This window comes from Atractosteus spatula, chromosome 2, assembly GCF_055471065.1.
Source record: "Atractosteus spatula isolate fAtrSpa1 chromosome 2, fAtrSpa1.hap1, whole genome shotgun sequence".
NCBI lineage: Eukaryota > Metazoa > Chordata > Actinopteri > Semionotiformes > Lepisosteidae > Atractosteus > Atractosteus spatula.
Window position 1 is genome coordinate 20,647,580 of NC_142707.1, and position 27,991 is coordinate 20,675,570.

The 27,991-nt window shown below is 38.7% G+C and overlaps 1 protein-coding gene across 2 annotated transcripts in view; it reads right to left on the minus strand.

The window, feature by feature from the left end:
- Positions 1 to 7,154: 7,154 nt before the first annotated feature.
- slc5a6a (solute carrier family 5 member 6a) overlaps positions 7,155 to 27,991 on the minus strand; it is a 34,506-nt gene continuing 13,669 nt past the window's right edge. The window contains exons 3-17 of one of the 2 annotated variants that reach the window (XM_088909153.1): positions 27,530 to 27,982; positions 26,202 to 26,267; positions 25,309 to 25,360; positions 24,775 to 24,842; positions 22,859 to 23,013; positions 22,020 to 22,160; positions 21,080 to 21,209; positions 20,854 to 20,942; positions 20,013 to 20,125; positions 17,871 to 17,938; positions 17,458 to 17,544; positions 14,220 to 14,404; positions 13,179 to 13,282; positions 11,155 to 11,276; positions 7,155 to 10,590 (exon numbers count right to left, since the gene is read on the minus strand). In XM_088909153.1, the coding sequence (XP_088765279.1) occupies positions 10,432 to 10,590; positions 11,155 to 11,276; positions 13,179 to 13,282; positions 14,220 to 14,404; positions 17,458 to 17,544; positions 17,871 to 17,938; positions 20,013 to 20,125; positions 20,854 to 20,942; positions 21,080 to 21,209; positions 22,020 to 22,160; positions 22,859 to 23,013; positions 24,775 to 24,842; positions 25,309 to 25,360; positions 26,202 to 26,267; positions 27,530 to 27,877 (1,887 nt within the window). In that variant the 5' untranslated portion in view covers positions 27,878 to 27,982 and the 3' untranslated portion in view covers positions 7,155 to 10,431. Of the gene's footprint in view, positions 10,591 to 11,125; positions 11,277 to 13,178; positions 13,283 to 14,219; positions 14,405 to 17,457; positions 17,545 to 17,870; positions 17,939 to 20,012; positions 20,126 to 20,853; positions 20,943 to 21,079; positions 21,210 to 22,019; positions 22,161 to 22,858; positions 23,014 to 24,774; positions 24,843 to 25,308; positions 25,361 to 26,201; positions 26,268 to 27,529; positions 27,983 to 27,991 lie in introns of both variants that reach the window. The other variant, XM_088909154.1, reaches the window with a different exon arrangement.

The following is a 27,991-nucleotide window of genomic DNA, read 5'->3' on the forward strand; positions in this document are numbered from 1 at the left end:
CTTCCAGAATGATGACACACAAAAGGATAGGTCACTAAAACTATTTGAGAAGTGTATGAGTTGCTATGTAAATAAGTGTGGAGTCATATGTAAATAAATACGGGGCTGGAGTATTAATACCTACTTAGGAAGGGTTTTAGAAAAGGTATTTATGCTGTTCTAAGCACACTTGGCACCGAATAATCCATTTACAAAGCTTTTTTTAGTTTGCAACAAAAACAATCTTAGCTAATCCTCTTGGATATATTCAAGTACCCAGCTGAAATCGACATGAATTAACAATGCAGATTAATGGCTTAAATAAAACAAGCTGACCAGACATTGAAAAATGACAGAATGAAGACGAGGAAGAAGAAAAACTAGTTCCCAAAACAGAAGTCATAACTAAAGTGGTGTGTTTCCCGTTCCGTGTTCTTGCCACCCTTTGTTCTCCAGACGGATTGCAATGGGAGGCGCAGGGGTGGGGCACGTCACTCTGCTGCCTTGTAAATCCTGGAGCTGAGGTTTGATTCCAGACTAGGCCTTTTGCATGCTCTCACATGGGCTCTCTCCAGGTCCTCATGCTTCCCCCCAACAAGAAATGCAGATTAGGTTCATTTGAAATTGGCCTGGTAATTTCAATGGATGTTGTCCCACTCAGAGTTTGGGACTGGTTCCACTTTTGGGTCCAGTACCTCCTGGATAAATTCCATATATAAGCTGTTCACCTTGCCAGGAAGAAGCAGGTTTCCGATGATGGATAGATGGTAATGAGTAATGCAGTAATCGGTTCTTTGATTGGGATTCCTTTCTTTGCCCTCTATAGAGAACTCTTTCAGATCCTGCTCTTCCCTAGACCCAGGTGGGCAGAATTCATTCCAGGGCATGAGCTGGTTACATGTGTTTACTAATACTGCTGGCAAAATATGCGAAACCTGAGGGTTACTTGAGTAAAATTCCAATGATGTGTTCAGTGTTTGGCCAAAAGACGAGTTTCCTGCTCTCTTGTAGTTTCTTTCTCCATTTCCTTAAAATGAGCAGTAGATGATTGGACATGGAGTCCTCCATTACAAAGAAAACTTAGTTTAGGAGGTTAAGGATATGCTGTACATACCAACTTCACATGTATTGTGAAATACATCTTGATGAAACAGTGATGAGGGTAGTATTTTTCAGAGCACTCATGACATGATAAAAATACTGACTGTACTTTTGGTTTGTGTTGCTCTTCAGTATGTTATTCGTTTACTGGCTTGTTGTCGGCCACTGAGTTATAAACATGCTGTATAATTAAAACCAAAAGTTTTCTGTTTGGCCAATTTTTGTTGAATCTTTATCAAGAGTAGATTTCGCTTGTGTTTGGATGCTGTGGTTTTAGACTCTACAACCATAAATCTTTTCAAAGATAAATGTGTAGGGAGGCATGTTATGTGTACTTTTGGCATACTTTTCTCTCTGTAATAAGCAGTTTTGCTGAAGGTTAAAGAATCCTGATTTTTTAAAGACCTATGCCTCACTGGACAGATTTGTGCACTTTGAAAGTACTGTTTTATTAACAAAACATTCTAGTCTCTATGTTTTCTTCATTTCATTATGTGCCTTGCTTTGTGGAAAGAAGAAATGCATTTCTGAATATTGCCTAAGCACAATCTCAGCCTTTGAAATTAATATAAACCCCTTATGCTCATGTTACTGAAAAGAAAGCCATACAGTAAAATAACTAATGAAATGTCATTTTTGTCTCACTTGGTTTCTTGGAAAACTAGGGAAATTTTTCTTGTGAGAAATGTACATTTTAGTGTTGGTTGTTTATTTATGAAAGAATTATGTTTTTAAAAGAAGACAATGAAAACATGATACTGATACTGGTAAATAACAATACTGGCAACTTATTTAAAATATTTAATCTTTCTAGCCGTGAAAGAATTTTACAAAACAGAGGTCTGTCTTTGACACATTAAATAATTATATTAAAAAGACATTAACAATACTAAGCTGAACACAAGGTAAAAAACTAAATAAACAATTAAGAGTTCCATTTTGAATTGAATACTATGACAGCTCTTAAAACCATACCATACCATATGTGATAAAATGTTAGCTTCTTTTGTTAGATTATTTTGCAGTGACAGGAAAATGTATGAATACATGGGACAGAGTGTTTAAAAACATACAGCTCTTAATGGGTAATAATAACTAAATCAAATAAAATGTTAACACAAATTGTGAAGCACAAAATCCTGTCAGACTGGCAGGTCTGTCTCAATGATAATAACTGGTAAAAGGTACTTCAAGGGCTGAATCCTGCTCCACAAGTCAAGTGAGAGCACCTGTGTGCAGGCAGTGGGAAAGACAGCTTCTCTGGCAGGACACACTGTGGGGTCAAGCCATATGACCTAACGGCTGCTATTTTTCTCCAGTTTGAGCAACATGGGCTCTGCTCCATAGTGAAATGTACTGCACTCAAGGCTAACTCCATAAATCTGTCTGGCGGCCTGATAAGCACGCCTGTTCTTATATTTTGTCATTAAAAGAGACCTCTAAAGGCATCACTGCTAATACAGAGGTTACTAAGGGAAAAGACGTGGATTTAGAAAACTGGTCTTTAGTTTAAGCAATGCTTAAAAAGAGTTGATGAGTCTTGACAAGCAATTCTTGCACTTAATATCAGTTGAAGAGGGTGTGATTGATAATAGTGACTAAACTGGAATACTTCTCATTTTGACTCCCTGTAAATGCACAGTTAAGGATGGTTAATGAAACAAACAAGATTGCCAACCTTTTACTGTGGTACCAGACATAGATCAGACCCTATACTTGGTGTTATTAATACCATTAATATCTATTGGTGCTATTAATAACCCAACTGAGGAACACAGTAAACAAATTATCAGAACAGTGTCTAGAATGTCTAGAGTGTATTTCAATTAGGCCCCGAGAAATTCTCAAGTGAGTGACACGGGTGGACTAACCTGATTCTCAGCTGGGAACAGCAATGTTATTCAAGCCTCTCTAATAAGAAGGATTTGAAGAATAAGTATTTTTTTAGCCAGTAAATATATCTCCAAATATATAAGGGGGTACTTAGAACTTATTTTATTATTTTTGTAATTCCAGAAAGAAAGCTATGTAATATTACTGTATATCACCACTCACAATTAATAGGAAAAAAAAAGCACACTAATCTTCCCCAAAAAACAGAATTCCTGATGAAGTAAATCAGTTCCTCAGCAGTCATCTGTGCTTTGCTCTTCTTGTGCTACAACTTGTATACAATACGTTTAACAACTGCATAATGTTGATCAACTACAGAGCGTTGGCATTGTTCCAAGTGGAAATTATGTCAGAATATTTGCACTTGGGTTGACTACACTGGAAAACATTTCTCAGATGAACACAAATGCAAAACAAACTCTTCAAAATGAGAGCAATTGGAAGGGATAATTATCTGGGTTTTTTCCCCAGATCCAAACACTGATCTGTACTGGGAAAGCCTCAAATGAGCTCTTAGTATAATCTATCTAGGTTTTGGCCCAGTATCCTAGGCCTAGTATTCAGTAACTATTACTAAGTTTAATTACTGGCCAAATATCAGGACTTGGGTTTCTTGCCATTTTTGCCTACATAGTCCATGCCCTCAGCTGACATTGCAACTGGAAGAAAAATTGAAATAAAAAAATAAAAGGTTTCTCTTATCATACATGGATTTAATCACTCCTGCCAGTAAGTCTGTTTTTTCCTTTATTTAGAATTCAAGATACTTTTTGTGTCTTCAACTCATTATAATCTTTGTTTGGACACTATCCAATTCATTTAAATCTTACTGAAGCAACAGCTTCGTTCCTAGTTTTAAAGGGTGTGTGAGGACAAACAGGATGGGCTGGGGAGGCACAGATAGAGAATGAGGGACAGTAAATGCCACCCAGAATTGTGACCCCCTAAATGCAAGGGGAGCAATGTGTTTTACATGACTACAACACCTAGAAGTTATCATGGGTGCTACAAGCCTTCTTCACTCATCACAGGTTCTTTTCAACTCCCAGAATCGCACATTAGCTTTGGCTAAGTACCCTTTTTGTTTTCTGGTGAATACAGCATTTAACTTGTTTGCTGTGCTTAGACAGTAACTAAAGGCAAACTGGCTAAGAGGGATCTGCTTTAGAAACTGAGAAATGAAAATGTAAAAGTCAGTAAAGGCCCAGGGACTGAGGGATTGGCAAGCCTCTGAAACACTATAACTACAGATGGTATTTGGGGTAGTTTGAGATTGGTGCTGATATCATCAGTCCTGACTCTCTGTGGTCATCAGAAATCCCAGGGTGTTTCTGAAAAAGTTAGATGACCAAATTTCCCCTTGGCCCTCCTAAAAATCCCCATCTATGAATTGGCTTCATTACTCTGTTCTCTTCCCCACTGAGAGCTGATGTGTGGTGAGTGTTCTGGCACACTATGGCTGCCATTGCATCATCCAGGTGGGTGCTGCACATTGGTGATGATGGAGGGGAGTCCCCATTACTGGAAAGCGCTTTGAGTGGAGTGTCCAGAAAAATGCTATATAAGTGTTAGGAAGTATTATTATTAGACTTGCAATATTATCTTTACTGATGTGGCTGTTTTTTTTTTGCCAGTGGCTTTACATTACTTTGAAGTGACCTTTTTTATCATGAAGTCAGGTACACTCATTCGCTTCCGTTGACTCTGAGCTTTACAATGCACTCACACATTCTTTTGGTTGAAGTGCACAGATCTGTAAGTGTTAAATAAGTGGACAGAAGTCTTCACTGTTTCTTTGCTTAAGGAGGCACGCTAAGTTACTGACCAGAACAGGTTCTGAAGAATAACAGTGCTGGACTGTTCCTCTGTTGCATCTGGGTTTGGTAGCTTGGCTCCAATGGGGTACTTGTGCTGGCCAGGTGCCCTTTGGAGTTAGTTTTTGTATAATGTGCTCTGGATGTTGGGTAGTGTTAAATGTTGTAATCATTAGAAAATAAAAAGTGCACTTGAACAATTCTAGTGTGTGTTTCTGGGAGCTGAATAGAACTTGTGGTGAGGGAAGAAGGCTCCTAGTACACAAATACACAAAACAATAGGTCATCAAAAATATTGCTTTGGTAGTTTTAGAGTTAAAATAAAGGCATTATACTTGTTAGACTGACCACCAATGATGACAGACTGTGCTGTTGATAGAGGAGTACAGTGTGTCTCAGTGACTGGAGCCAAGAGTCCTGAAGATGGCCAAGGGAATGGAGGAGCAGCATGACCTGGCTGTAACTGCTTGGGAAAAAAAAACCCACAAAGACCCAGAAAGGGATCATGTGTTTGCCGGTGCTGATAAACGTCTTCCCAGGGGAGCATAAAGACAGAGATGAGTTATGGATGAAAAAATGGAATAGGGAGAACATGGGGAATGGTGATGGAAAGGTTTCCAGAAAAACCCCACCCACTTCCCTGTGTCGTAGCTTCTTGTAATTCCTTGCTCAGTAAAAAGGAATCCTTGACTACTGTAGCCAATGGTTTGTCGAGGTTTGCAAAACCTTGCATTTCATTCTTCAGCCTCCACGTTCTTTATCAATTAGCGAGTAATTCTTTTAAAAATAGTCATCAATGATATGAACTAGGAAATGAGTGTCTGAAGAAGTTAAAGCTTCCATCTTTTTCAGAATATGCCAACATATTGCCAACAACCAGTGGTGCTCTTCTTATGTCGGCCAATCTGACTACATAAAACCATTTCAATTTACAGATGGAAATACTGAGGTACCATACGGCTTGGCATAAAATCAACACCACAAACATATCTAAAGCTTCTTGGTTTTGTAAGAGCAGACCAGAATTGTCTGAGCAGTGAGGGAGCTGTAACTACAGTAAGTACTTTGTGATATGCAATAGTTAGGAAAAGTCATCTGTGAAAGTTATTGAAATACTTCTCATCAAATCTTATTGTAAATTTCAAAGAATATCATGTTATACACCAAATAGCATTTGTCCTGTTGAATACCAATGTACATGTATTTTCTCCCTGTGCTGTAAATACTCTAAACTGAATATTTATATTCAGGTACTAATATCTATTTTTTTTATTTGGCTCATGCTTTTATCCAAAGCAAATTATATTTGCCTCCATGTATGTAGTATTTTACTGGAGCAATGAGGAGGAAGTACCTTGCTCAAAGGTACAACAACAGTGTCTCACCTGGCACTTGAACTCTTTACCTCCTAGTTATGGATACAGAACTCTAACCATTGCTCCATATTGCTTCTCTCTACTCTACAATATCAAGAATGATTCCTTAAACTGTAGGGCCAATACAAAAAAAAAATACATGAACAAAAATTGATGTACTTTGACACAGAAACTTTTAAAAGTGTTCGGATAAAGCACCATTAAAAACTGTCATTACCTTTTTCCTAGTTTTCTTCCAGGCTTTGTCACAGCTTGGTCTAATAGCCAGTGATATTAATGACATACTAGATCTATGGAGCATTGAAACTCGCTGGAATAGAGAGGAGAGGAAAAACTGAAACTATACATCTCTGGACTTCCAATGCATTCTGAATGTAAACTGTGGCCATAAATTGATGATGTTCAATAAATACCCAAGGTGTGACTAAATGAACTACAGTATTAGTGCTGCCACATTGCTGTACTTCTATATACATGTTCTTTATTCAACACACAAGGCACTTATGAAGTTGGTTGGCACCAGTACTATAAAACCTGTGCACTGTGATGCAGTTAAATTTGGTGAACATGCAGTTGGAAACATGGTGGTAGGCCCTGATGGGTGATGATAGTACACATCAGTTGGTGGAACAACAGCTCAGTGTGATCATCGTTTGTGTCCAATGTAGCTTGTATGCATTCTTGGGTGGTCATTGGTGATGTCTATGTTCTCCGGTGTGTATGATCAAAGGTCATGTCCTTGGGAACCAAGCTTAGGTCATCTAACTTTAGAAGCACCTTTAATACACAGAATGCCATGACACAAGGTCCCTACTTTGTGTTTCCTTGTCACACACTACTTACCAAACAGACTAGTTGTAAGAAACAGAATGTACGTTTGTTGTCCAACATGTGAGTTGAGCTGTACATGAAGTTGGGGGTATATTGTGTAAAGGGATGCAGTGAAATGGAACTGAAAATTGAATTGAACAGTAACATAACCCAAAGCCAAGATATTTAAACACTTTATTCTGAAAGCACTATCAGACAAAATCTCGAAGCAATTTAAACATTGATTTTTTGTTTGTTTTGAAAAGCACTCCTTTTGCCTTACAGGTAAAATGACCCAAGACCATCTGTGGATTTCTGTACATCAGATTTAGCCATGTGATCTAGTCAGGTCAACATTTTAGGGCCATCATCGCTGTTCGGGTATTTACTAGCCAATTCAATAAGATGTAACACTCTAAATATAGACGCACAGATCAACTACAAAGATGACAGCTGACCCACAGTGTCTAGAAAACTGCTCTGGCTGTGCCACTGTTTTTCAATTTTGAAGATTGGACAGAGCACAAAGCCCAGCACACATTGTTGTGGACTCTAAGGAATCATGCCTCCTGAAAATAAATACATTTAATAATTTGGCTAAATTTCAGTAACATTTCTTTTGACTGGCTCTAAAACTACAAAACAAGCAAAAAGTCAAACAAAGGCACTTTTTCATAGAATGGAGAAATGCTAGATAAAATAACTAGCATTTGTTTGGAATGTTAAGTAGGACAACATCACATATTATTTAACTCCATATCGTTTGCGACAAATCACTGATTACTAACCAGTAAATCCCATTTTTGATCTACCAAGAAAAAAACGTTTTAGGCAGGTTTCTCACCACAGCATCATCCTCCTTATTCATTTACACCACTCATGATATACCAAATATGACATTTTTATTTTTAAATTACATACTTTCTCTATCTTTTGACTAATTCAAGCATCCAGCACTGATTTACTGATTCAGTTCTGCATTAGTGATTTGCAGCACAAGATGATCTGGTTTAGTTTCTCTTTTCTTGAAAGGAAAAATCCCCTTACCCTTCATAGTGTTTTTATAAGTGCAAATAATCACAATGCCTTTACAACAATTTCCTTTTTTTCTAAATACCATTTTTTTTACTTTTTAAAAAAAAGTATACACATTTACTTTAAATCTTCAGTTAAGCCAGCAGACTCTTTCAAGTTCTCCAGGCAGTTTAATAGACCACCTTACATTTTCAAGTAATCTCAGGTACAAAAGAAAAGAAAAATGAACTGGTCCTTTTTTCTAGCACAAAATACTTAGTCTACTGTATGTAATAAAAACATAAACTGGATACAAGCTGTTGTCACAAAAGATCTCTCTCAAAATGATTAGATTTTGACTTTCATGAATGAATAATTTCATGTTTTCTTCGCTGTATTATAGAAGGAAACCTGAAATCAAGATTTAGAAATGATCACTTTGTTGCTTTAGAGAAATGTTTGTTTTTTCCATGGAGGCAAATCTTGCCAACACAATACACAGCACAGAGCACCAACACAGACACGCAGAATTACACTGACCAATCAAAAGCAGAAGAGATACTGAAACATCACTAAAATCTTCTGTCTATAGCATGGAGGCACACAAACCACTAACAGGAAGCAAGAGAACAAATGTCTCCATTAGTCTATAATGTTGGTGGCAAAACCTAAACACATTCCAAGAATGTAAATCTCCAGGAATAATTCTATAATGAATGGATATTCATGGTATGGCTAGTGCTGAAAATTGCATGCAAGTGTGCAAGTGATATCGGGGCTATGCAAGGATACTAAAACATGCTTTCAGCAAAAACATGGAAATCACACCTGTATAGAGGCTGTTGAGTGATACAGAAGTACCAAGTACAGAGTGATTAAGAAGATTGTCTTAACAGGATGCAATTGTTAGATCTTACTTTTGTGAAAATTGTGACATTTCGTGAAAATGTCAAAACCTGTCAGTTGTGTTCAAGGAAGATCTAACAGAAACTAAATTTGTTTCATTTTCACTTCTGTAAATGGACAGACATGTACATGAAGACTAAAAAATAAGAGGCACTTTTTTACACAGTGAGCTTTGAGTATTTGGAACAAGCCATATTATAGAAGCAGATTCAAAAGTATTTTCTAAGATACACCAAGTTATGAAATATGAAGTTTCCTGCTTAAGAAGCTACCAGAAATATTGAAATAAAAGAACATTGGCCATCTTATCCAGTTGGATATTTTAAAGCACATTACGTGACAGTCTGAAACTGGTGTTTCCATAGGCAATATAAAATTGAAAAAAAATACTTTCTTGAAAAACACTGATTTGTTGTTCAAGTATTATATGGCAATTTAGAAAGACCTGAACAATTCAATTAGTTTAACTTCATCATTTGGCACAGCAAAAGAACCATCTTCATGGTTTATCATAAAGGAAATGTGGATCTATATTTGTGTTACAGATAAAAAAAAACATAATGAAGGTCCTTTGGAATTAAAACATTTACCGTGGGAATGATACTGACATTTGGTAACAATCATGACAGAAGTACACGGAGCAGTATATGCAGTATTGTTTTAACTAGTTTTCACCTATTAGCTCTGAATGGTAAGGTGCAGTAATGAGAAGCTGGTATGCTTTAAAAAGACAGTCCCTCAGTGCCAGATAATGGCATGAAAGAGGTTTAACAGTACCTCAAGCATCCCTGGCTCTTGATGATTTTCTCACAGTGAAAAAAGACATTCCATGCACACCATAACACAGAACACCATTACTCAGCTATCTCCTATCTACAAATGTGATGCAGACCACTACGCCTACCTGTACACATTAGTGATGCTTGTTTTTGAAGCTGGAAGCAATTCAAGCTATTGCCATATCATCTCTGAAAGGCATGTAGGATGTCAGTCTTCAGATCTCATTTCTACTGCCTCATTAATTACACCCTCCTAAGATGGGGGGCATTGCTTGTTGTGCTTTCTTGTCCAGTGGAAAATGCCACTGCAGCAGCATTTAGCATTACCAACCGCGAAGCTAGAATAGGAAAATTGTAGTTGCTCTTTCTTTCAAGCTATTCTTCTTTCATCCTTGCGCCATACACCCAGGCTCATCAAAAGAAATGTAAAACACTACACTGAAAAGGAAGGGCCAGATGCCTCATACTGAATTGTTTTTCAAGCACGGTAAGAATAATGGCTCAGCCACTTCTGATTAAGAAGTCCTTCTCACCTCAGGTACAGTATACAGTATGAGAGTCTCTATTCCAGCATTCCCCTTTAAACAGTATTTGATATCTCCCAGAAAGGAGAAAGTTGAAAGTATGTGAAAGGTGGAAAGTAAAACAAGATCTTCTTGTAGCATTCCACCCTGCAGCTCTGTCCTTTCTGGGCTCACAGTAGAGTTCTCATTGCTGATTCAAAGAGCTCCCTGCAAGACAGTGAGGGCCTGGCCAGCCTCATAGGGCAGTCTCATGCACGATGTGAGTGTAGTGACACACCGGCCCCAAGCGCCTCTCCAGGTCTTCGTCCTCGGCCTTGTCTTCCTCGGTACAGAACGCATTGCCATTGTTCGTCTTCTGTGTCATCAGCTGCTGCTGGGCACTGGGCTCACTGGCCTGCAGCACAGAAAAACAAACCGCAGATGTGTCTGGTTTCCTAAAACACAGCTCTATGTGATTTCTCAACAGCTGACTCCCAGAGAGGGCTTTCTTAGTGACAGCTGACAGAATATCCACAAAAGCAGCCTGTACACAAATGTCTGCACAATGTGTGTGAGGATAATGCATAATGGAGACTCCTGAAAAGAAAGGTTGCTCAGGTATTTTTGAATAACTAAAACCACTCAAATTGTTAATATTCACGACACATTTTTGCAACAAGGAATTTTCAAATCTTGTAATCTTGTTAATCTACTTATTCTTCCTGGCATGCTTTTAACTTTGTGTAGTTAAACACAACAAAATTAATGATTAAGTGGTAATGTGTGTAAATGCTTCATCAAAAAGGTAGAAAAGTTGCTGATAACGGTGTCCACACAGCTCATAAGTATATTTGAACAGGTTGAGAATAGAAGTTTATGTGGAAAATCAGGAGAATCGGGACCAGGATTGGGAGCCTGAAAGTGGGTTTCTGATAAAACACACCGCTCACCCTCCTGCAGTCACTTCCCAGACGCCTACCCTTCGTTCCAGCGTGGTAACACAGCACAGCTTCTCTCTGTACCGCTCGGGTAAGAAGAACAGTAGGGTGCCCAACACTGGGTATATCGTGCCAGGGGTCACATCTTTCTCCTTCATGGGACCTGCATGCAAGGACATGAGCCAGGCAATTACATAATGTTAACTTAAATCTGGCTAATTTTTACAGATCAGATATTGTGAACAGTTTTTAGCAGTAATCCTGGAATGTGTGGTGTCCCTCCATTATGGGATGGCAATTTTTAAATAAGTCACTATAAATGAATGATTAACAAGAAAAATAATATGAATCAATGTGGAATATTATGAATACATGCATACTCATGTACTATTAGTATGAACTCTGAATGAACATCAGATTCAGACAAGATGGCAGATCCTTCCTGAACTACATTTCCCAGGAGGCTGTAAGCAAGGACCTGCCACCCACAGTCTTCTAATTAGAGGATGACAACTGGATCAAAGACAAGGAAGCAGAGGCTTCTAGTGGCTGTTGACCTCAGCTAACTAGGATGGGAGCAGAGCCTTTGTTATGCAGTGCATTGGAGGGAGAAAGGAGCATGAAAATCACTGACAAATGAACTGTGGATAGTTTTTAGTTTTAGTTGCAGTAAGCAGCTTATCTGTCCAGTTTTGTCTAGAGAGGTTAAGAGAAAAAGAACTTTAGAGTTCAAAGAGGAGCTCGAGTTTAGGTTTGCTTTGTTTGGAGATTCGCCACACAGTATAAACAAAGATTAATGTCCTTTCTTTACGTTTACACCTATTAAAAGATACCTTCTACTTTACCATGCCGCTAGCAGTGTCACAACTTGGTAAGAAACTACATGTGTATAATTATTACAGGGATACATATTCACAGGAAAAATGTCAGTATTTTAGTACTGTCAGCACTCATATTTCACAAATTAGACTTTAATTATCATAGTCGCTCATTAAACAAGAGAGAGGAGTTGAGCAACAAATGTGCCAAACAGTAGCATACACCTATTTTCTTTCAAGCCTTTAAAAACTGGAGGAATTGGAACTGCCTTTCAGTGATATCCTTGTCAAGTAATCCCATCATTTGGTACTAAATTTCTAAGCAACCATCTACAGTAGATCATTTCAAACAGCTTCACCACTTACGAAGAAGCAAAAGCCCAAATGCACACTTTAAGTGCATTATTTATTGGCTGTCCTGGAAGTAACAATTATATCCCTAATAATTTGAACACAATGACAGTAATTATTATTGAGGCTACATTTTTACCATGGATGTCTCAGATTCCATTCATCAAGAGAAGTCTGTAAATTCTTTTAAAAATCCAGTAAAAGATCTGGTGATTCTCAGAACACACTTATATTGTAAACTCCTGTGATCCTATTCTCTGATTCTGAGGACACCTTTGCCCTGCCTGACCCTTTTCGGTCCTCATGAGTGCCAGTTTCTTCATATCATTTGATAGTTTTGGCCACAGCATTTACTGACACTTGCAAAGTTCTTGCAATTTGTCTTAAAGATTGACCTTTTTTCTTAAAGTAAGTATAGACTGTCTTTTTTCCTTTCTTATCTGAGCAAATTTTGCCATGTTCATTCAGGAATGACAAACTTTTGCCCATGCTCCCTACATTTATAGCAATCATGGACCCTCACCTGTTTACCAATAATCGTACCAAGTTATGCATATTTCTGACATTTAACTAGCCTTGGCTTCAGACTGAAATCCACTTGCTTTGGGTGTTCATTTTATTGAAAATGAAAAATTAACATTTTCCATACAGTTCACGTAAGATTATAAGTACACATATCATGTAATTAAATATTAAGTGTTCATAGACAAGTTTATACAGTTTAAAGCACATTTAAAGGAAATTTAAAGGAAATGGAATCATGAAAAACCTGGTTTCAAGGAGGTGGACTCAAACCTTTTGACTGGTACTGTATATTGACTAAATGTGGCCTTTAACAACAGATTCCAGTGTTCAGAGTGTGTGGCTAGACACAAGCCATAGCAAATAGCACTCACCTGTGAGGAAACTGACCAGCAGCCCCACTATTACCACTGTGGTGGAGTTGTGCGCACTGTACCACATGTAAGACAGAGAATAGAAGTGCTGTAGTCCTGTCGGTCTGCAGAAAGACAGGCGAATATTTCAGACGGAATACAAATTCATCATCAGTCCTGTTCATTGCTTAGCACATTACATTACTAAAGTAAATAAAATGACTTCTCATTATGGCTTGAATTAATTTCAACTGTAACATTTCCTTCACAAGGAGCAAAAAAAAAGTAAAAGTAGCAGCTAGATTCAATTTTAATTTTGATTTTCACCTTCCGTGACTCGATTCCTTTCCTACTGTATCCCCTAACCAATTTGGTCATTACCTAATCACAAACAGGATCTTCTCTAAAGTACTTTTACAGGGAAGTATAATTTGGCCTAGATTTTTAGTTTAAAGAGAGCTATATCTTAGGGGCAATGCGATTTCTAACTCGCTCAAGGTCCTTAACTCCTAAACAATGTTTAAAACACTTTAAAGGAATATGTATCAGCTATCACAACTTTACATTGTTATTGGAATACTAGTGCACTCTTTCTTCAAAAAACGAACACAACACCTATTATTCTGTTTTATAGAGAAACACTCCTTTTCACTCAGGTAGTTATGCATTTAGTGATGCTAAAATATCAGCTACCTATCTTATACTGAAGCTATCAATAAGGAGGTTATACCTCAATAGCAGACCATCTGTTTTCTTTTTTCAAGGAAAGCTGTACCTACAGATACAGTATAGTATATCATCACTCCCATAACATTTTACTTTTAACTTTCAAGGTCTTGCCTCAAACTATTTTTTTTCCAGACTATGGCACTGAAATCATAATGCCCTCTATGTCTACAAAGTTTACTTTGTAGCAACAGAGAAATATTTTGTCCCTGGCTTTATACTTCTTATATTTCAAAACTAAGCTTTAAGTAATCATTAAGATAAAGTGTATGTTTTATTAATTATCATAAGTGGAAAAGCCAGGCCTCATCATATGTAACTTTATGCTTCTCTTGCCTTGCTTTGATGGTGACGGCAGACACCAGTGTAGTCATGGCGACGGTGGTCATATTCCCAGTGTCTGGGAGGGCTGTGGTGTTGAGTGGAGGGAGGGGGTGAGAGCCAACGGTCTGAGACACAAAGCTCCCGATGCCAATCCAGAAGGCCATGACCAGGCCGGCCACCAAGCCAGTGACAGCACCCTGGAGAAGAGACAGGAAAGGTATTTACTGTCAACATTGCAGAATCAACTGAAAGTACTTATTATAAACTGAAAAATGAACAGAAATGGATGGACAAATGAACACAGTCATAAATTCATGTGTGAGTGCTTACTACAGGATGGCATTCAAGAGGAAATGGAATGCTTTAAGTCCTTTCAGAGATGTCTCTGTTCAGATCCTGCTGACGTAGTAGGCAGGGCTGGCTCCGTTTACTTATGCAGTCACATGTGGAAGATCCCCACTTTAGAATGGCCTTTCGGAGATTTTTGCACATGAATGGCTAAATTACCTAGCTTTATGATGATGGAAGCAAATAAAACAAAACAGAACTGTCACGATCGCTACTCCTCCTCTTAAGGGCGCTCCAGCCCTTCCTCGTTTGCCTTATTCCCCGCACCTGTCCCTTGTTCCAGCCTCCTTCCTGTCCCCCTTTAAAAGCCAGATGCAGTCGCCAATCGAGGCGCTGCATCTGATTCCCGCATCGTGCAAGCCCGGGACCTAAATTCGTCTGGCTTCTTTCTGCTCCTGTTCCTGTTCCCCCCGCCGGTCCCGACCCGGTACCTGTTTTTAATCTCTTGTTTTGGATGGATCACCCGGCCATGGACTTTTGCTCAGTTTTAGATTCTCCTTTGGACTTCCTCTAGGATTGTTTGCCTGGGCCACACCTCCCCGGATCACCAGCACTCTATGGACACGCCCCCCGTCTTTATTCCCGTCTCCTGCATGACTTTTCCCCCCGTGTTTTCTCACTATTCTGGATTGTGTCGTCCGCATAGGGTCAGAAAAGAACGCTTTCGTGACAAGAACATGAGAAAATACCCTGTCAGCTGCAGTGGGTAGGCTACCTCCATCCACTTTCACCTGGCCTACTCAATCCAAATAAAGGGCAAACACCACCTACTTAAAAATACAATCCCATGTGAAAATTCCCAAATTCCAAGCAGTTGCAATTAACACTGTACTGCAAATTAATGATCTGTTAAGTATATTTTACAGATTAACTAAATCTATTCAGTATAATTGCCACTTTGCCAGACTCAGTGACAACTCTGACCTGGGTGGTGTGGTGGCTCTGTGGCTAAGGATTTGCACCTGTGGCTGGAAGGTTGCTGGTTCATATCCTGTGGCTGGCAGAGGAATCCTACTCCGCTGGGCCTCTGAGCAAGGCCCTTAACCCCAATTGCTCCAGGGGTGCCATATAAATGGCTGACCCTGTGCTCTGACCCCAAGCTTATCTCCCTGTCTGTGTGTCTCATGGAGAGCAAGTTGGGGTATGTGAAAAGACAAATTCTTAATACAGGAAATTGTATATGGCCAATAAAGTAATCTTATCATTCAAATGGTTGTTTGACTTGTACTCCAAAACTCCTCCTAAATGTAAAGTGCTTTAGAATTAGATGAAAGTGCAAGGAATTATTACTATTATGAACACTCTCTTTTTTCATAATGGACTAGTCTACTGTTCATTATACTGAGAGGCATTCAATTGCAACATATTAGTATTGGTACCAATAGCATTTGTTGCATTTTGATTGCCTCAGTTACTGTATATTTTCTACAGAGCATGTCCAGAAGTCCAGAAAAACAAACTACAGAGTATATCAAATCTGATATACTGAATAATTCAAGTAGCTTTCATCAGGTAGTTTGACCAATGCATTCTCTTCCAAGTTTTGCAAAATGCTGACAGTGCAAGCTGTCAGACAATGAAGTGTTCAGAAAGTATGGAATTTAAATCCAGGGAAGTGCATGAACTCTACAATAGAATAGTAAAAATTTGTATACAGTAGTTCGGTATACTGTGTAGTTTTGGTCACTATGCCACTGAAAAAAACGATATGTCTCTATAAAGAGTAAAAAGAAGAGAAACAAAAATGAACCCAGCTCTCAGGGAATTGTCATATATGAAAAGTTTGAGGGAACTACATCTCTTCAATCTAGAACAGATGAGACTGAGAGGAGAATTCATTCTTTTATTTAAATTCCTAAGGTTTATAGATAGGTTCAACCAAGGGGACTGTTTCACACTCAGCAGCGAGGGGACATGAGGTCACACTTGGAAAAAGGACAATTTAGGATGAACAGGAAACATTTCTTTCCTCAAACTGCAGGAGGTATCAAGAACAGGCTTCCTAGCCAGGTTGTTGAGGCCCAAACTCTGGACCCCTTTAAGAAATGGCAGGATGAAATTGCAGATCCATTCAGCTACCAAACCACCACTCGGGCAAGATGGTCCCAATGGTTCTCTCTCATTTGCAGACCGTTCTTATGTTCTGTCTATCAGACCATATATAAGATCTCAAGTGGGACTATATTTTCTTATGTAGCAATACTGTCAGTTGAGGAAAGCTTTTTGGTGAATGCAATGGTTTCTTTATCAGATATTGCAACTTTTACATTACCTATGATCATCACACAATCAGCGTTTGGCTTCTCTGCGTGTGTTCCCTGCTGTGAGTAATAATAATAATAATAATAATAATAATAATTTTATATAGTGCCTTTCAGGATATCCCAAAGCACTTTACAATAAAGTGACACCACATAAGCAGAAAAGATACATCAAGACAGAAAAAACAGCATTTCTGTAATGAAACATAGAAAGTGCTAGCTACAGTATAGCAGCTATAGCACTATAGAGAACAGCAATCAAGAGAGCCACAGTTGAGGTTTATTTCTGTCTTACTACCTTACCAACCGGTGTGTGGCATCTTGTTATGGGGATACATGGCAAGCTAGAAATTAAAGAATAGAGCTTTCAAAATAGAGCATAATAGTTTTGGAGGTCAGGAGAATAAATATGAAGTAAATCCAATACAACGGTGGGAGCTAGTGCAGGGAGGCTGGAACAGGAGTGATACTCATGTGGGACTGGGGCTGGTTACGTTTATAGTAGCCAAGATCTGAAAAACTGAATAGTGAGATTAGACGCTCCAACAAGTTGTATGTTATAGCAATCTCATCTAGAGCCATAATTCTTTTTAACATAGAAAATAAAAAGTTAATATAGTGACACAGTTTCTGGTACTTACAGTGGGGTTAGCCCAGGGGAAGAACATTCCAAGACAGAACAGTCCAAGGAGAGGACCCCCAATCATCCCAAAGATACTGAGTGATGCCTTGAAGGAAGGGGAATTGAGAATCGGCCAGTACAACCACTGAATTCTGAGATCACAACTGGAATTCAAAATTTACATTCACTCGTGGGAAACTATCTCACCTGAGGTACATACAGAAAGTCTTTATAAAGAAACCTAATCCAAGCCTTCCTTTATATTTAGAAAATTATAAAAACATTTGATGTTCAGAAATTGCACTGTTTCCTACACTGTAAACAGTAAAATTAATTTTAGATTATATTCTTCAGTCATGCAACATTTTGATCGCATCTGCTTTACATGACTAATATAAACTCTGCTATTCACAACTTTAATGTGAACCTTACCTGCAACACAGACCCCATCTGAGATGCAATATAGGCCATTCCTAAACAAACGAGTCCATACCCTAGTGCTGAAAAAAGAGAAACAGACAACTTTAAGAAGGTATATTGACTTGTGCAGTCGGCAACCCAGTAGCTCAGAGGGGACAGGTCTGTGTAAAGTAAACTGGAAGGCTGTGCAATAACTTTAATAAAGCCCCTAGGAATCTGCAGTTTGACCCTCTGGACCAAGAGTGTCTCACCCTGAGGATTAGGAATGTCTCACCCTTAGGTGCTGGCTATTCCAGTACTGCTGGAAACATGTTTTAAATTTGCTTAATGAAGCCCAGAAGGACCTGCTTTCCCACATCTGACAACATTCAATTCCTTCTACACTAGACAGTTTTACTGAGAAGGTGGAAATCAGGCATACAAACTCAACTGAACTGTGGTGGAGTTAGCAAACATCTTGATATCTCTTCATATTAAAAATCATTCAAAATATAGCTGAAGAATAGGAGAAATAAACATTTGATTGACATGAAAATAAACAGTGACAGTGAAAGATGCAATTATACTTTTTCCACAATATATTTTTAGAAACGTCACTATATTTTGGTATAATTTGTCATTAATATACAATTTGATCCAAGTGGCTTCTTTTTTTATAAGAACATAAAATGTTACAAAACAAGATGAGGCCAAATGCCCATGTGGGCAACTAGATAGGTAATTTCTGTACTGGAGCCACAATGGCTCAATGTACATTATTTATTCTGGTTCCCAAAACAGTAAGTGAAGAGTGAGTATGTGACTTGCCCTCTGGATGGGTCATCAGTCTATGAAAGTCTTTATTCTACAGCTGGGTGGACTGGAACAAGCAGGGTAAAGTACCTAACTCAGGGTGTGGTAGCAGTATATGACTCTCAGTTATGAATTCACAACCCACATTAAGTCAAGAGACTTACCCACTACTCTAGTCAGTGGGTCACCACTACGGTGCTAGGACCTAGTTGTTCTGTCAATCTAATCCAGCCTATTTTCTAAATAATCCTTAATACAGCTCTTTGAACAAAACATTGGCCTCAAAAACATAGCTAGATAAACCCCCATAACTTCTGTAAAAGTGTGTGCAGTTCTCAGGTTTAAATGCACTTCAGAATGTAGTGCGTTAAAGATGATGTTCTAGCACATGTAAAATGTCTTTCCTTAGAGGGTATCTTCTGGTGTACAACTTTTTGCTTTCTACATTGTTTATTGCAATTAACCAATGACAGCTGGGGAAACAATAGGTACACAAAACCAATGTGTAAAAATAAAATTGGAACACAATAGAAAACAGGTAGGAGATGCAATGGACAACTCCCAGAAAGTTGGCCCTGTTGCAAAAATTGTAGTTTTCATTGCAAAATGTCCTGTTTTATTTTAAATTGTTGAAATAATGCTAAACCTGGACAAATGATCAACTCAAACTTTCTTGTACTTGAGAGACAGTGGAGTTTAAGTAGTCCTAGTAGTCCTCTAGGCTGAGCCCAGTACACAGAGGCACTTTGCTTCTCTTCATCTAGTGTCATTTTTGGAATGTAGTGGGTTCCTGTGATACACTTTAGCCATGCCCCACTTTGTGTCTAGGAAAGTTGTGCTCAGATTGTTTCAAGAAAGATTCACCCTGACCAACAGCAATGAACCTTAGTGTGACATTCATCATCTGGTTTTCTTACCAATTCCAGCAGTATCCTGAAATTGAATCTTGACATCCTGAAGCACTGTTAAATTCTTGGTCAGATGCAGTCCTTCGAGGAATAATACTCTCTCTGCTTCTTTTCTTTAAACCTCCCAAGAACCCACATTCTTCTCTTTCATTTTCAGCATAAGAAACCTAATAAATGAATTTCTTACTCCTTCTTTTTTGATGTCACAGTTGCAGATTTGTGGTTAGATTAAAAAGCAAAAACATTGAAGGCACGTTTTGGTTAAGCTAAAAGAAATAGCTAGGTTTTCCTTTGGAAAGGGAACTGAAGCTTGGGATCTGATGTACTAGTGGGGTAATGTCAAATGTGCCTAATCAAGAAGTGGACACTATATACTTGTGTGCTCCAGGATTAAGAATAGAAAAAAAACACAAAAATTTCCCAAAATTCCAAGCATCTCCCAGCAGACACTCACCAAGGCTTTTAGACAGCAATGTGGCCCTGTATTCTGTCATGTCAGGGAAATGGGGCTTAATCAAGTCCTCCATTGTCACCGTGGCCAGAGAGTTAAAGGCTGAGGAAATGGTACTGGAAAGAAAAGGTGATACTGCTTTTTAATAAAGACATGCAAAAGCACTACAATTAAAATACTTTTCTGGCAAAAGAATCTACTGCCAGATCAAGATGGGCTGCTACAGCACTTATACTCTGAACTTTCATTTTTAGTGAGAACAAACTATAAATTAAACAGGTACTCACAAAGCTAAAATACAGTTCCTTTACCCCAAATTTCTAATCAAATTAGTGCTCCCTTCGATATTTTTGCAAAATACCAATAAAACAACTAAAATAAAATGGAAATCTTGATGTTAAGATAAACTTTGCCTGGTTAGATGACTGCTTACACATAGTAGCTCTCGACAGAATTCAGGAAATTAGAGCTATTTGTAGACATGGAACTAATTCAGGCCTACTGCCTCTTTCCTGATGCAAAGAAAACCACTGATTGAATGTTTTGCTGACAGTACAGATATAATGGATAACAAGTTCAACTCCAAATGGATTTGTCAAGAGGATCTATGCTTGATACACCTTAGGATTATAAAAATAAACCAGTGTGAAAACCAGTCCTTTTCCCCATGAGACTAACGTTTCTGGTAGATGTTGTTTTTATGGTTTGCTCCCACAGTAAGTGACATTTTTATATCATTTAAAATGGAAAGCAGGGATGGGAGAGGGCTTTGAAAATCTTGATGGAAAGCCCGTGGCTAAAGGGACTGCTGAGGACAGAATTGAACAGAGTAACAGACTGGTACCTGAGAGCTCCGCTGAACAGACAAGCCAAAAACAGTCCTGGCAGTCCAGGCAGATCCTTTAGCACGTCCATCACAAAATACAGCACCATCTACAGACACAGGGATGTTATTGAGATAAGTGTTCTGGCTCATGAATGTACAGTAGCAAAACTCACATACATGTTGCCATCAACATGTGTAAAAATGCATGGTATTTGCATGTAGCAAATACCTTTTCTTAACTAACCTGGTCTTTGGCTTTAACATATCCACTGGCCAGAGGGCTTTCTTCCCCATAGCGTGCATACATCACCAGTCCCATTAGACAGCCCAAGGCCAACACAATCTGCTGACAAGGGAACACCACATAGCAGGACCTTCACACACATGGGGAGAACAAGACAATGAGGCTTCACACACAGTTACCAGGGAGGCATCAAAGGAGAATCCAAATTTCACCACATGTTCTGTAATACAATAGGATTTCTTTTTGTTAGTTATTAATCTATATTTTGTTAATTATAATCAAACCTAAAAAAAATTAAAATGTCAACGTGTTATGAAATACAATTCATAACAACAACCATTTTATAATTTGTGGATTCAGAAGTACCCAGCCAAACAAGTATTCAGTAACCAATTAAATATCTACATCTTAAAGGAAATATAATTGCATTAGACTGTAGTTTATTGACTCACCATTTATTTCTAACTATTTAACTTAACTCTTTCCTGCAATGTCCAACAATTATCAGCTTTGTCTCAGAATAACCCCGTCACAGCTGTTTCCACAGACAAAGACTCATAAGCACCCAAACTGCAATGGAGATCACCTAGTATAACACATCAAACATTTTCCAACTGGCTATAACCTACATATCCAATTAAGCACAGCCATATTTGAACCAGCAATATTTTCACTCTTGTCTTAAGCTGTGACTGATCCACCAAATAAAAACCACAAATCACCCATTACTGAACTGAACAGAAACATGACACAAGAAAGTAAGAAGCCTAAATCTGAAGGACAGGAATGTGAAAATGTTCTTTTATTAGTGTTAGGTGTCTATTAACTGATGTGAAGTCACAGCTGAACAAGTGTCACAAAAGGTAAGGCTGGAGTGCTGCAGACTATTTGTCAGTGCTCATGGAAACCTGTGACAAGTAAATAAAAGGCCTTAACGTACGTGATGGCTTCCTTCTCAGTCCGGGAGCTGAGGTAACGTTGCACTTGTGCTTGGTTCACCCCATACAGTGCAAGCATCATGAAGACCCCTCCCACACCCAGTGTCCAGAAGGTGTGCCGCTCAAACGGGTCAGGATTAAGACTGTGGAGCCAGAAGGATGACCGGTCAGAAGGGACAGAGCCTCAGCGGCAATCTTCTATTCCTGCACAATCTTAAGGACTTGTCTTAATTTGGTCGAAGGTTTACTTGTGAATTCGGACTGATATACTGATTAAGGAGTCATGAAAAATAAAGTCAAACTTTAGTTCTATAAAATATACTGAAGTCAACACTTGTTAAATCAGACAGTAAACACCAATTTTCCCATAGACGTTTTTCCAACTCATGTAAATATTTAGTCGAATAGTCATTTTTATTAAAAAGCTAAAGAAAGGTTAAGGAGTGATTGAATAGTCTATTATTTCTGCACTCTGACAGCACAGTTCCTCATAAGTGATCATTATTGGAGGAATAAATACAGGCAGGAATTCCAATGAATTAAAGTATCCCACAATTTATATTTTTTTCTATTTGCAGAGGTCCAGTATGTTACATTACAAGCAATACACAAGAATAAAGGGGAGTTCTGAAACTCAGAAAACAATACCAATTCCAAATCCCAATCAATGTTTTAAGAGCTGAAATCTAATTTTTAAATTTTCCTCAGAAAACTGAGATCAATTAATTGTCAATTAAGAACTCTGCTGGAAGAAAAACCAGGAGACACAGAGGTCCACCTGGACCAGGGGTGGGCAACACTGCCTCAACTGCTTCAACAGAATGCCCTAATAGGTACTCACTCCAGTCCAGAGATGCGATTCCCCTCCTGTGCTTTCTTCCAGACAGCTTCAATCCCTCCAGCTTGGTACGCTCCAACCACAATGACCGCTAGCTGGCCAGCAAACATCACCACTGTCTGGAAAACGTCCGTCCAAATCACCGCCTTCAGGCCACCCTGCCAACAGATAAGACATGACAACAAAGCTACAATGATGATTTTTTGGCAAATGTTGGAATTTGAAAAAATATTATTTCTCTTGAACCAGAAAATCCAGTTTTAGAAGTTTTGTATTGGCCCTAACATGAAAGTGTGTGGTTACTTCCTACTTTGCATGAGACCCACACTGAACTGTCTTGTTAATATATTTTACATAGAGCCACTTTGCCATAAAAAGAGATTATTGCAGGATTTATATTTTTATGAACCTCCTATCTTTTAAGTCTTTTGCATCAAATTCATTCTCTTTCATCTTCATGTCTTAGCACGGATGATTATGTGAGAGGCGTCTTCAATAATACCCTGCACAGTACAACATCCAGAATACATGACAAGCTTCAGAGAACATCATCAAAGGAATCGTTTTCAATTTAAAAAATCACAAGAAATCTACACACATAGATATCTAAATAGCATTCTAATCTTATTTCCCCAAATTCTTGCTGACTAGTAACTAGTAACATGTCCTTTCAGGAAGCTCTTGACTACTGTATATTAGCAGACCTTATGGAGTTCTATGGAACTTGATAGTTCTATGGATTCTTGATCAATCACTTGATCAAGTCACCTGCAGCAAATGTATTGTAAAACAGCTACTTGAAAGAGAGTTTCTAACATCTTGTAAATAAAAGAAGAAAAAACATGTCCAAAAGAGAAAATGTAGACAATGCAAAAGAACAGGTAATGGGTTTATCCCATGCTTAAAAGAAAAGAAAGGAAACAACATTTCGGCTGTGGCGCCTTCTTCAGGTGTGAGGCCTGAAACGTTGCGTTTCCTTTCTTTTCCTTTCAGCATGGAATAAACCTGTTACCTGTTCCTTGGCAGCCTACGCATGCTGACGCAGCTACCTACTTGAACTAAATGTAGAGAATGTCTTTATAGTAATATAGTATAACCAAAATGTGTACAAAATCAGCTTTTACAATTCAAATATCAATTTTCTTGCTCTTGCCATGACTGAAAACACTCTAGAAAAAGGATTTGCCATCTCACACACACCTTCACAGCCAGCAGCCATATCACTCTGCAACTCACAAGTGGCAACCCACTGAAGCTAAGCAGGTGTGAGCCTGGTCAGTACCTGGATGGGAGACCTCCTGGGAAAAACTAAGGTTGCTGCTGGAAGAGGTGTTAATGGGGCCAGCAGGGGGTGCTCACCCTATGTTCCATGTGGGTCCTAATGCCCCAGTATAGTGACAGGGACACTATACTGTAAACAGGTGCTGTCCTTTGGAAGAGACGTAAAACCGAGGTCCTGACTCTCTGTGGTCATTAAAAATCCCACGGCATTTCTTGAAAAGAGTAGGGGTGGTGTTCTGGCCAAATTTCCCATTAGCCCTTACCAATCATGGCCTCCTAATAATCCCCATCTATGAATTGGCTTCATTACTCTGCTCTCCTCCCCACTTATAGCTGATGTGTGGTGAGTGTTCTGGCGCACTATGGCTGCCGTCGCATCATCCAATCCAGGATTGGTGGTGGTGGAGGGGAGTCCCCATTACCCGTAAAGCGCTTTGAGTGGGGTGTCCAGAAAAGCGCTATATAAGTGTAAGCAATTATTATTATTCACAAGAGGGCAGTGAATTTCACATTACAATAGAGCCCCATACTGAAGGGTTCAGTTTTGACAAGTTCTGACTTGGCCGTCAACAGAGATGTAGTGATGAATGGGGGAGTAAGAGACTGCAGAAGTCCGCAGCACCAAATTCCTCACTTACCAATGCAGTATAGAAGGTACAAACCAGACCTACAGTCAGCACTGCTCCCCAAAGGTCGAAGCCTGTAACTACAGACATTAAAAAAAGCAAAGGGCTTAGTATCTCATATTAAAGGTTGATCAGTCCCCACTTATAAAATAACGATCAAAATTTCAGGAATCTATTTTCATTTTGGTTTACACCTGACAAAAGATTTCTGAAATTTTGAAGTCTAGGAGCATCTTTCAGTTCAGATTATATAGCATTTGTTCTGACCTTTTTAAATGACTAAAACATCAGCATTAATACACACTACTAATGTATTATAAAAACAAACATTTCTCAGTATGAACAAATGATATTGATTAAAAATATTAATTGTTTATAAAAATGTGTATGTGTTACAAAAGATGTGCAACACCAAAGATCATTGAAAAACAAGTTTGTGTAAGTATTCATATTTCTCCTTTTCAGCTAATTAATTATATCTATCACTTTGTACTGTTTCTTACACAGCATGTTTAAAAGCAGGCAATATCAGAGGGCTTTTTTTACCTGCATTGAGAGCCAGTGCAGGAGCATAGAGAACTACACCCATGTAGATCACCTGCAAAATGGGACACATACTGTATAGTCAGACAAGTACACCTAGCAATACAGAGCCTGCTGTATTTACATCCACATTATCGTCTGTTTTCACTGGTTATTGCTGTGCAGTGTTATAAAGAAAAAGATCAATACAGTACAAACACATTCACTCTGGATACTAGTGTGATTACTGCTTCAAAGATGAAGAAGGTGTTATGTATTTTATCAAATTTCCCCAACTCTACTGAATAGATCTCAAAATAGACACACACTCTATCTCACGCTCACAGAATCAATGGGGAAAATTAATAATTTCCCAGCTTCTTGTAGTTGCTTCTGTTATAGTTCAGAATGACCACAAATCAGATTCCTGATAATCCAACAAAATACCTTTGTCTGTAAAGGGTGTAGTTTCACTTTTACTTTTTTCACTCAGTTTTACAGACTTGGTTGAATTTTGAGTACTGGTGATGCCATTTGTATTTCCAGTTCCAAATTTGACATAAGAGTTTACTTCAGTTGAAAGTCCTCTATCCCTATACATGTTGACATATGAAACAAAAACTCTTGAATGTTTTTTGGGAATATTGGAGGAATTATTCCATCCTTAACTTCTCTCTAAAGTGCTTCCTAAATTCTTCTAATTTGATTTACAGTACTTCCTCTATCTATTTTATGCACATTGTTGTTTGTGGTTTCTCTAAATCATTTAATTTTTTACAGACCTATTTCCCTTACATGAAAAGCAAAACAATAATAATTTTCACTTGGCCAACATCCTTTTATATTGCAAGTTTTTTATTAACTATAATATAGACTGTGATAATTCTGATAAAGCTACAAAGTGGATGAACACTCACCATCTGAAAGATAAAGGTTATAGTTCCACAAAGTCGAACCACTTTGTTGAAGCGCAGCTCGAGATACTAAAGAAAAAGATATTCGTCATTTCAGATCACGAGGACCACACCTGATGTAACAGATGATATTTACATACGTCTTTCAATACATTTAATTGAAATTATTATATCAATATACAGTACCATATCATATAATATGGCTCTCTTACGATTATATTTGTTGGGCAATGTGAGAGTTGAACGCATGGAGCACTGACAAAGGGTTGGAACCTTTAGTAAACTCTACAATGGAGTAACAACAGAGAAGATAATGTTTTTACGGAAAGAGTGCAGAGTAGTGAAATAAGAAATAATAAGGAAAGAGCAGAGGTTAAGTCAATGATAAGAAAAAAAGAAGAAAAAACATAATTTCAGATAATTTGTGTCACCCCCCCCCCCCCCAAAAGGCTCTGCAGATGAAACATTGTATTTTATCATTTTTTTTACTTTTCAGCATGGAAATAACCTTGACTTATTCCTTTGTAACTGAAGAGCTGACACTGCTCCCTAATCAGACCTATACAGAGCAATGTCCTCCAAAGGAGGAAAAAACTCGAAAACTTGAAAAGGTAGCATGTCTAAATGTATATGTTGAACAGTGCTCCTGTAGATCATACACCTAAGGAATTCTTTGTTGTAGGAACATAGGAATGTAGGAAACAAGCAAAAAGACACAAGTGTATTTCTTTGCAAGGAGATTGTGAAGGGTATAGGGTAATGCTGTGCTCATGGAATAAAAGTTACTAGCATTGCAGGCCTTTATGTCTTTATTTAATAAAATCATCGTGTATGTGACCATCCATATTTGATAGGTATTTTAATTTACAATCACTCTAACCAATGAAGGTCTTCATTGAAATCAGCACATAGGAGCAACTTCCACCACACATATTTACCAGCAAAAATCTGCATGGGAACTTTACTTATACTTAAGTCACATGTTTTTCTTGTATTGATAAAGCTTCTTCTGCCTAAAGAAGAAGTCTCCTGCCAGAAAAACTAAAACTGTTTACTAGGCTCCATCAGCGGACAGAACAGAGTGGAGCCTAGATTCAGACAACGGGAAGGTGCAGACATAAGCAGATTCAGATATAAAAGCTTCTAGATAAGCTAGTAACCATCTCCTCAGTAGCTACTGAGCTGAAGAAGGTAGTCTTTGAAGATGCAGTTAAGATGATATATTTAGCATGTAATTCCTTTCTCATTAAAACATGACCCAAGCACACAGAGATAGGGCTATTGCGCAGACTTCAATGGTGAGAGGATAAGATGAAGGGGTTTGCACTTACCTCATAGGCGCTGGTCAGCCGCAACCGATAGAACACAGGAATAAAGATGTGCGCAGGTATCAGGAGCCCAAGCACATAGGAGGTGCCTAGGAACCAATACTGTGTGCCGGAGGTGTAGATTTCTGCAGGTACCCCCAGAATGGCCACAGCAGACTGGAAGGTGGCGAGCAGAGACAGGGCCACAGGCAAGCAGCTCATGCTACGGTCCGCCAGCAGGAACTCCTGCATCGTGCGCTGGCGGCCCCCTGAGAAGGCATAGTAGAGCCCAATGCCCGAGGAAAGCAAGAGCAGGAGGGCAAAAATCACATAGTCCACTAGGGTGAACCTCATCTCTACCATGGCTGCCATGGACCAGGGTGCCCTCTGCAGAACGGCACACTACACAGACTTTGAAAACAACCTCTGTGACCGCTCGCCCATCGGAGACTCTGCACTCTCAGGCCAGGCACCACGCTGCAACAC